Source organism: Erigeron canadensis, chromosome 1, assembly GCF_010389155.1.
Source record: "Erigeron canadensis isolate Cc75 chromosome 1, C_canadensis_v1, whole genome shotgun sequence".
Classification (NCBI taxonomy): domain Eukaryota; kingdom Viridiplantae; phylum Streptophyta; class Magnoliopsida; order Asterales; family Asteraceae; genus Erigeron; species Erigeron canadensis.
Genome location: NC_057761.1, coordinates 1543495 through 1554602, shown reverse-complemented (window position 1 = coordinate 1554602; position 11108 = coordinate 1543495). Strand labels below are relative to the sequence as shown.

Sequence of the window (11108 nt, the reverse complement as noted above, 5' to 3'; positions counted from 1 at the left end):
TAAACTCCAACAATATCAATGATCACATGTACATCTTTACTACCTCATGATTTCATCAATGTTTGGATAAGCACTATATGTAAGGGAACTCAAAAAATTAATTATTCGGTAAATAGGATTAATATATTTATATAAATGTAAAGTGCGAATGAGAAAATAGGAGTAGGCCAATCCGTACCTATAAGTGTAGCCGTTGTTGCCCTTTCTGTAATTGTGGTTACACTATTATCATCATTTGCAATTTCTTCCGAACATTAATAACAGAAAGACAAACAGGATCATAAGTAATAGAAATTTTCCAAAACCAAAAAATAAGCTCAAATATTGAAGTTAAATAACTTAATTATATAACCTTATATTTACCAATTTTTTGTCAATTATTTTTAAAATAATCAAAACTAAGCACTAAATTCTCATCTTATGAGATATCACTGTAGACAACATTGCCCACAGGATATACATGAAGGTTGTCCAAACTCTTATCTCTATTAGCCATCATAGAATTACTTTTAGGTCCAAACATCTTTGAATAATTTAATAGGTGAAACATGATTGCGATAGTCTTGAAATGCAAAAGGAAAACTGTAATCTAGAAATGCATAGTATTTAGACATAAAATGAACATAAGTGCATCATGGTATTAATAGATAATCTTGCTATGCATAGGCCGTTATGGATATCAGAAGACTAAACTTTCAAAATAAGGCCACCCGTAAGTTGTCACGCGACTAATAACTAAAGATCATAACAGGGTCATGTCAGGGCAGGGGATAAGCTATGGTCCATAGGTTTTGGTTCAGAACAGGTCTTAAAACCTATTTTTCATATTCTGCTCAGCAAAACAATTAGTTTATCAACTAAGACTACAAAATTTAACAACCTGACCTGCCAATAAAGGGATAGCCGTGCATTGCACTGACATTTTGGTTCATAAGTCTCCAGTTTCTGAGGAGAAAATGCCTCATCCCATGAATTTTAGAGATCCTATGCAATAATATCAATGGCCCATCTAAACGCAAATAATTTCCATTAATAATAAAAAGATAGAAATATATACAAAAGTATGAAAACAACTATAACAAAAAAAAACTAACTCATATAGTTAGTGCCAAAAAATTATAAGTTGTCTTAGTTAATAATTTATACAGTGAAAAAAAACTTAATAACAAACTAAATAAAAACTATAAAATTTTAGTTTAATTAAGGTAAATTGAAACGTCGGAAACAAATGTTTAACCAAGTTTGATTGATTTACGTAAATCTATATTATATATTAAGTACAGATTATAACAGCTTGCCGACTTGCATAAATCAGATATATTTTCAACTAATAATATACCTACAGATTATAATGAAGTATACTTGCAAAATATATTGGATACGGACTAAAGACTCCCTATAAGCTTAGCAATAAATGGTATCCCACATAATATATGTGTCTTGCTCAATTGGACCGCTTGCATTTGCTAAGCACCTGGCCTTTACACATCCAGCAAACATATGTAAGTAGAAGAACTAAGTGACCAATTTAGCATAGAAAAGAAGATAGTATACAACATAGTTGACTATTACTAATATATAACTGATATATACAACATGATGTATATTTTGTACACACCTTATGCACATATTTAGGAAAAGACAATCCAGTGCTTCTACTTGCCACATTCTAGTTTTAATTTGAGGCCTAATGTGGAAATTGAAACTTTCCTAGACTCTCATCCCCAGTTTTAAGCACCAACATTCCCCAATACCAAACGATAATTCCATTTATTTTTTATTTAAAGCACCCTACTTGCTAGCAATTCATATAACTACAACATGAACATACAAAGTTAAGTAGCTAACACTATACAATAAGAAAAAAGTCATTTTATGACATACCTTTTCATCCTGGTACTCAATCTGGTTATGGTGAAAAAAACATTAGTTGATAGAATTGTATTGATGTCTAAAAATTGCATATTGCTTATGCCATGATGATGTTGGGAAAATGATTGGTCTATAGTACATTCGGCTTAGTGACGTTGATCTCTTTGAGAATAGTAAGTGGAGCTAGGACACTTAGCATTCTTGTTCCGTCATCTTGTCACAGTCATTTATTTAATACATTAAGAGGAAAAAAACTACATTATCGTAAATAAAAAAGAGTGGATTAAATCCTTTTGTCTGTAAATGATCATTCATTGAATTTCTAGGAGTCTGTAAATTGGTGACACCTATAGATAATTTTAGGGACATTAGTATATGCATTTTATACGAATTATTCCAACCGGTTTGATGATCGATAACATACTTGAGTTATAATGATTGAAACCTTATGAGTTGAAAATATGTTAGTCAAAAAAACTTATGTATCATTATGTACACACATATATATAAACTCAATTTTCATGAATGACTATATTTTGCAATTATAACTTCAATAAGAAGAATATAATTCACAGGGGAGTAAAAACTCACATTAGACTTGTATCACAGAAACATAATCGGGATAAAAACTCACGTCACATAACAAAAACAAACAGCTACAACTAATTAAATTCATCATTAGACTCCTTAATCATTTCGTAATGGTTGATCAACTAATGAAATAATAAATCACCATATATGTCACCAAAATAAAGATTAATATGCTTCTACCTAAAGATTAAATTTGGAGGATCGACTTTACGAATAAACCGAGCATTATAATGTAGTAAGTAGTAACTTATAAATGAAAAGAAGCCAACTGAACAAATTTTTTGCACAACAAAGTATAAACGAAATAGATTCATTAGTAAGAACACCCTATAAAATCAAGATCCTAATTTCTTATAAACGAAAAGTTCTAAATCATAAACGGAAAAAAGATCCATTAGTAACAAAGATTCGTAAACGAAAAACACATTCAGTAGTATAAATGAAAAAAGGATTCATTAGTAACAATGTGTTATAAACGAAAAGGATTCATTAGTAACAATGTGTTATAAACCGAAAATATAAATTGAATACGAACTATTATTAACACATGAAGGCCAATAAAAGGCCAATATAAATTGAAAAGGATTCCATTTACTATCAAAATCCATCACTATTCCATAAAATCCTTGAATCCAAATATATAACTGAAATAAAAAAATTTATAAAAGGGCAATAAAATCCATTACTAAGAGCACAAGAATAATAAAACTACCATAAATCAAAAAATTTGAATAGGATAACTAACCTTGCTTCTTTACAAATTGCTGTTGCAGGTGGTTGTAAAGTTAGGGTTGTTTGTGAGTCGTTTCTGAATCCCCATTTAAAATCAGTCTCAACCCTAGAGGGATTTGATTATATAAAAAATTATTCAACTTATTTCTACGGTTTGTAATTTATTTGGGGAAGCAATAATTATTCCTTATAAAAAAACTTTGGATAGTTGAAAAATGGGAAAGAATTTGGTTAACGTAAATAGTGACCGATGAGATTAAACTGTTTTCAAAAAATAAAGCCATCTGATTGATCTTTATTAATAATGAGTTTGATAATTGTAAACAAAACCTCCATTGGCTCAAGTGGTAAGCATTCGCTGCGACTAAACAACAGATTGCGCGTTTGAGACCCATAACCATCTTTTTTTTAAATATAAAGTGTACATTTATGGCTGCTGACATGCCATTCAAATCGCTCTGTTGGGGTTAATGAAAAAAATGTTTCATGCCATTCAAATCGCTCTGTTGGGGTTAATGAAAAAAATGTTGGCGTGACGTCAAAGTTTTAGTGTGGTGGGTCATCTTAGCTCTTTATACATGTCTCCTATCTATGAATAGAGATCCTCTAAAGTTGCTTTCAACCAACTTTACAAATAAAAATGAAAACATTTTCACCTTTGTATTAAAATCAAAGGTTAAGATTCAAAGATTATCTTTAGTTAGAAATAACTTTAATCCATGTGGATTCCCATTTGTCTTCTTCGTTGTTTAGCCTAATTCTGTCTTCTTCTCCTAATTGTTCTCCCCAACAGCATAGCCATTTTGTCCCATTCATTGTTTTCCACCTTTGTCCTCATTGCTCTTTTCCATTTCCAGAAACCCCAAAAAGACTTGCTCTCCCCACATTAGACTGGTCTTTCACCACACATTTGTTATCAGCCTCTCTCTTAGGCCTTTAGTTGATGGGACTGGATCGTATCAAAATCATCCACTTCAGATTCTTAACAGACTTTGAAATTTCTAACCTATTTTATATTCTATGCATAGAATTGTATATAAAAACATGCTAGATTAATCCACACCGGACTAATTCAAGTAAACAAACTAAAACTAGAATTCTCATCCTGTCCCTCCAAGCCACATATATATCATAATTCAATATTCAAAAAAAAAAAAAAGAAAATATCCATACGTAACCAAAAGGTATTCAAGAATTCGTTTAATTTGTCTCTTCTTTTATTCTCTTTTTTTTAATTAGCATGATCAAAGCTATTCTGATGTCTCGATAATTATCAAGTGTTTACTTAAGCTTTCGGTGTTCTGATTTGATTAATGATCGTCAACCATAAAATATTACTATAATTAAGGCGGTATTTCATTTGCTTCTGAAATGGCAATATTGGTTGCTAAACAACATGGTAAGGCCATAACTTTTGAATACCTGCTAAAATTTTATTACCATTCCAAAATTCAACAACTTGTATATTTGTTGAGTAAGAACTAGTAAGTATATACTACATTAACTGATGACATCATTACAGTTCAATAAAGTTTCTTGCAGTACCTTTTTTATGACTATTATACATTTCATATGTAATTCTGGTTCTGAACAGGTTCTGCAATTGAAGATGGGTAAACCAATACATACGATTATTATTTTCATTGCTTCGGGCGTAATCCTATTACTAGTTTCTACATCAGAGGGGGATGCCAGATCCCAAATCATCGAGATGTTTTGTGACGGAAGGGAAAACAATCAACCAAAATATCTCAATAACGCAATCAGGTTTGCCGAAATAATTAGCAAGCAAATGCTAACTTCACATAACGCAACAGTATCAGAGGGAACCAGCCCCAACAAGGTTTATGGTCTTTCACAATGCTATGGTGACCTCTCTGTACAAGATTGCCAACTTTGCTATGCCCAAATGCGGACTTTTCTTCCTTTTTGCTACCCAAAAACTGGGGCTCGAATTTACTGTGACGGCTGCTTTATGCGAGTCCAAAGTTATAGTTTTTTTGAGGAGTATATGGGGAGTCGTGACACTATTGTTTGTGGGAATAAATTAAGGAAAAGTACCATGTTTCAAGACTCAACACGGAAGGCAGTGAAGGATGCTGTGACGGATGCATTAAGAAACCGTAGCTACTTTTCTAGGGAAGAGGTGACAACGGCCGGTTCTAATGATTCAGTTTATGTGCTGGCGGAATGTTGGAAAACTTTAAGTCCGAGCTCTTGTAGGGCGTGTTTGATGAATGCGTCTGCATCAATAACAAACTGTTTGCCATGGTCAGAGGGGCGAGCATTGAATACTGGATGTTTCATGAGGTATTCTGATACCAATTTTCTTAACCCGATACCAGCCACAAGCAACTCTAGCAATAGAGGTAACGATCGTAATACTGAATTCAACTCCTTTTGAATATCTTTTCTTTCCCATACATAATTATTCATTTCGGCTAGTCTCTTTCTAGCCATTTTTTATTATGATAATAATAATACAATTGCCGTTCAAAAAATGTATATATATATATATAAAGTTGCCAATATAATGATATATAGAGTCTTTCACTTACAAACAACTGCTAGACATGTCAAAATCACACAATTCGGCAACGTAAAAGCTTTCTACAAAACCTGAAACTTTTTTTATTTAATTACGTGTCTCGCAGGGAGGATAACCGCTATAGTAGTTTCCACAATTAGTTCTGTGGTGGTCTTCATAGTTGCAGTAATGATTGTCGTGTCTATCGCAAAACGCAGATACATACATCAGAAGAGAAAAGGTATGCAAAGCAGTAAACATCATGTTTTTGGACTTGATAAAACTTTAGTAACAATACACATAATCCATATATATCATCAATCAAATTACAGTATATATGCTAATGTTTCAGATTCTTATGATGTCGAGAAGCTAGCTACAATGCTAACAGATATTAGCTTGAACTTCAAATACTCCACTCTTGAGAAAGCAACTGGAAATTGGGATGAGTCCAATAAGATCGGACAAGGTGGATTTGGTACCGTATACAAGGTAGTACAAATATAAATAAATAACAATACCAAGCAGATTACCTGTACGTACGTGCCAAAATGGGTGTTTCGGGCAGGTTGTGTAACAGGTCATGCCGGCTATTTTTGGAGTTTTGGTACAGGTTGTAAGTTGAGTTGACCCAAATCAAAAGTTACAAAATCTAAGTAATAATATTCGGTAACCTTCCAACTAATATGAGATGTCTATCAATTCAAAAGGCCCTACTTAGTTTCGCAAGCTTTTGTCATTGTCAGTCAACTAAGTATATCTATATCTATATTTTTATATTATCTTATAAAAGAGGAGCACCTTTTTTCTTTTTTTTAAAGAAAAGATTATATGAACCGATAAAAATACCTTCTTCTTTATTCATTAATTTAAACATCTCTACCTAATATACCTATAATACCCTTAAATCTCAACCACCCATTTTTTTCCCTTTCATCAAATCTCAACCACTAATTTTTTTCTCTCTACTCCATAAATCATTTTATATTTCTCTAATTTATTCAAAATCTTTTATCTCAAAAACCGTATGTCGATAATTATAAAAATTGTATGGGTGTTTTTTTAAAATTTCATGCTCCTTCATAGAGATGTCATTCGATATACTTTCGACGAGTTTTTAAATCCGGTCTCGTACGGCTAAGACATTTGACTATCACACTCTATGACTTGACCTGCCAGTCAAGGTTGTAAATATCGGTTATCGGTTTATTATCGGCCGACCCCCGATAAACGATATATAGGATATATCGGGGATATATCGGATACCCTAAATTGTAAAAGAATTTATCTAAAATTTATATATATAGTAACAAATAAACAGTTTGTAATGCAAAACATTAATAATTAGAATATAAAACTATAAAAAAGAAAATAATTACCATTAAAGTTTCAAAATTTAAGTATCCATAGACTATATTCAAAAGGGAAAATGGTAGTAAAGAAAGTAATTACAATTTACAACTAGAAATTAAAAGATTCTTAAAGATTAACTCAAAAAGTAAAGAATTAATTAAAAATAGCTAGAAAAAATTGAATTAAAGAAAGCAATAAACCCTAATATTTGATAAAAACCCAGTTTAAAAAAAAAAAAAAAATTTTGACCAATTTTTTTTTACTGATATTGACCGATAAGTGCTGATATTGACCGATAAGTGCCGAGTTTGACCGAAATTTAACCAAAACGATAAATTGCCCGATAAGTCATTTTTCTTATCGGTGAAGGGCCGATAACCGATATATCGCCGATATATCGGCCGATAAATCCGATATTTACAACACTACCTATCACCCTATCATCTCACCGCCGCAATGCGCGGGCATTATCTCTCGTATGAATTAAAGATGCACCATGGGTGAATTTTTACCCATTTGACTTTGACCATTTTGACCACGTTTTCCTATTTTTTGCTAAGCTATTCTGTAATTTAATCCATTTGTGACCCTTCAGAGATGATTGTTAACCCGAACCAGCTAAATTATAACTACATCAGTTAATATTTGCCACATCTAAGGTCGTCTTTGTAAAGCCTCATCACATGTAACTTTTTAGTAGCATATGAGATTTTACACTAGTTACATTAATCGTTAAAATCTCTCAGGGGGTGCTTTCTGATGGACGGGAAATAGCTGTGAAGAGGCTCTTCTTAAACCACAAATTGAGAGCAGTAGATTTCTACAATGAAGTTAACTTGATAAACAGCGTTCAACACAAGAATCTGGTCAGGCTATTGGGATGCAGCTGTTCAGGACCTGAAAGCATTCTTGTATATGAATTTCTACCAAACATGAGCCTCGACCGCTACATTTTTGGTAATTTCAAATATTTTCATATGATTCCAAAGTTCATAAAGCTGATGACTTAAGATGTATATTATAAAAATGTGAGCTTCTGCAGATGACATAAAAGGCACAGAATTAGGCTGGCAAAATAGATTTAAGATTATTACTGGTATAGCAGAAGGCCTTATTCACCTTCATGAAAATACAGTTAGTCGGATTATTCATAGGGATATTAAAGCTTCTAATATCCTGCTAGACTTTAGGCTTCAACCCAAAATAGCTGATTTTGGGTTGGCCAGGTCTTTTCAAGATGACAAGAGTCACATCAGTACCGCCATTGCAGGAACTCTGTAAGTACCTCAAATTGTAAGCCAAATCTTGAATAATTTGCAAATCTAAAAAATAAATAATAATATCATTGCTAAAGATAATTTCAGCAAAAATAAACCATAATATGTTAAAAGTATAAATAAGTAAAAGACACATTGATACGAGTTGATGATCTCTTAGTTGATAGTCTTTTATTTGGGATATCATTTAGATATAAATATATACATAAATATAATATGCGAATTTCTTTCTAACTTTTTTAATCTCACCAGTGGGTATATAGCTCCAGAGTACCTAGCCCATGGTCAGTTAACCGAAAAGGCCGATGTCTATAGCTTTGGTGTGTTACTACTTGAGGTCGTCTCAGGAATGGAAAACAACAGAAGCAAAATCACGGAATTCACAGACAGCTTAGTATCTACTGTAAGTATAAAACCTTAAACTAGCACAGGAACACTCTTTTTAATTTTCAGGATGTCAAATTACTAAAGCGTAGTATAACAACTACTTGTGGATGAGCAGGCATGGAAGCATTTCAACCAAGGGACAATGGGGGAATTTTTTGACCCGAACCTAATGATGCATAAATATCCTAACATCATTTTCCAGAAAGTTGCAAAAAGAGTGGTACACGTAGGACTTCTTTGCATTCAAGAAGCTTCATCTTTAAGACCATCCATGTCAGAAGCACTGAGAATGTTGGCAAAGGACGATGAAACGTTACCTGTCCCTTCTGATCCCCCGTTTCTAAACGAGGAAACAATGGAACTCGACATCTTTCAAAACTCACTAGGTTCTTCGGTTGCTACAGTTTCACACAGCCATTTCTACCCAAGGTAAACTTAGTTAGTAATAAAGTCGATGAAAACTTCAGGCCATCTCTATCCATCCACACCCTTGTGCATCTGCAGTGTTTCAAAAGCAAGCAACCAACATGGTTATAAAAATTGAACCATACCATATAGGCGTGTTACAAAAGATTCTCAAGATTTTGATATCTGGGTTTGGTTTCACGAACCAGTGTGCCACACGTCGCGATTTCCCTCAAGATATGCCAACAAACCATATAAATATTAGCACGCACTTGTTTGCTCATTTTGGATTATATATTCATGTTTTCTAGTTCCTACAATACGGTTAGATGGCTAATAATGTGCGCATATATATATATATATATATATACACGAGGTATGTCACCCGGGCGTTACCCGGGAAACATTACATTAATTGTGTACGATAACATATAAAATTTGTTACGAATTTTAAAAAACTTAATACAGTTCCGAAAATGAATTGACATTGATTTTTTAAATGAAGAAGTAATTATACGTAAAAGAAATTTTTGAGATATAATAACTTTATAACAGTTAATATAAAACTTGATGGATAATAAATTAGTAAGTAGAAAATTAAAATAAAATCTACTAATATATATATATATAACAAGGTGTTAAATTCATTCCTAAATAAACAAGAACCCTTGGATGGATTCTATCTTTGACTTAGAATCATTAGATCAAATTTAATTATTTCATCTTTATTAAATGACAATATTAATACTTATACTTTTTATAACTATACAAAAAAATCCCCCTTTATATTTAACTAGGTTATACCCGGGCGTTGCCCCGAACTATTTTATCTCTCAATGATTTCTCATAAGTTACGTACAACAAAAAGGATGACAGAGCTACACGGAGGTCAAAGCTGGTAGTAACAACCCTATAATGTGTATGAATAATTGTATATATTCAGTACTATTTTTTAGTATTGGTGCAATTTAAAGCTAACTTACCTCCCACCAAAACATATATTTAGAAACCCATACATTCATCCTAACTCAATTATGTCTTTGCCACTAATAGAACTTGAGTAAATGGAAACACAATTATCTATATATATACCCAATATGATTATATATACACGTGTGTTGTGTGAATTAATCATTTAGAAATAGTTGTTGATGGAAAATCAATATATCTATTGTAACACCCCAACAAGGCGGAATCATGGGGCATCACAAGCAAAGCACAACACGACATGGAAATTATGTAGAGTAAATCTAAATGCATAGAAAGGATTAAGTAATCCATATATACGAACCATTCAATAGATCACACATAAGCATAATCCCCTAATCGGGAAAATAATGAATCATGGATCCAAGAAGTCCAAGTCCAATTCTAGCATGATCAAGCAGTCAACCATCCAATTCGTCTATGAGCTAACCTGTCACCTGAAAAGTGTACTATAACGGGTCAACATAAAGTTGGTAAGTTCGTGGGGGCAAGTAATAGGAGACAAGTGTCGGGATAACAACCGTTAACCATATACGAGAATTAGAATACCTAATCACGTCCAAGGAAACCCTAAAAGGTTTCACGTTATCACAAATCAATACAGGTCAACGTCAACATTCAATAATCGTCCATACATATATATATTATCGTCCAATAATTGTCTATACATATATTATCATCTAATAATCCTCCATGTATATAATATCGTCCAATAATCGTCCATATGCAGGTTAAACAACCCGTAATCCACGGTTATGATCATGTCGGGCGTGGATTCGTCAATCCACCGTCCACGTCTTACAAAATATATAAAAATATACTTTTTAACAAGATATTGTTATAATGTGGCAATGATCATACCGGGTGTGGATTCGTCAATCCACCGTCCACATCCACGTCCTCATATATATATAAAAAGGTATATAATATAACGTCCAATAGTATAAAATAACGACTTTCATCACATATACACGTCC

General features: G+C 32.6%; 1 protein-coding gene across 2 annotated transcripts; it reads left to right on the top strand.

The window, feature by feature from the left end:
* Positions 1 to 4266: 4266 nt before the first annotated feature.
* LOC122578041 (cysteine-rich receptor-like protein kinase 2) lies at positions 4267 to 9464 on the top strand. Of its 2 annotated transcripts, none has more exons than XM_043765420.1 (8): positions 4267 to 4379; positions 4790 to 5564; positions 5850 to 5963; positions 6075 to 6214; positions 7822 to 8032; positions 8118 to 8352; positions 8605 to 8755; positions 8855 to 9464. In XM_043765420.1, exons 2-8 carry the CDS (start codon positions 4805 to 4807, stop codon positions 9170 to 9172), a joined length of 1929 nt encoding a protein of 642 aa, XP_043621355.1. In that variant the 5' UTR covers positions 4267 to 4379; positions 4790 to 4804; the 3' UTR covers positions 9173 to 9464. The 2 variants fall into 2 exon arrangements, with proteins under 2 accessions (XP_043621355.1, XP_043615177.1); XM_043759242.1 differs by lacking the exon at positions 4267 to 4379 and adding an exon at positions 4444 to 4594.
* The last annotated feature ends 1644 nt before the right edge of the window (positions 9465 to 11108 follow it).

Coding starts and splice junctions, on each gene's coding strand:
- LOC122578041 (XM_043759242.1), top strand. Junction 5,964..6,074: donor CATACATCAGAAGAGAAAAG/GTATGCAAAGCA, acceptor CTAATGTTTCAG/ATTCTTATGATGTCGAGAAG. Junction 8,033..8,117: donor CCTCGACCGCTACATTTTTG/GTAATTTCAAAT, acceptor GAGCTTCTGCAG/ATGACATAAAAGGCACAGAA.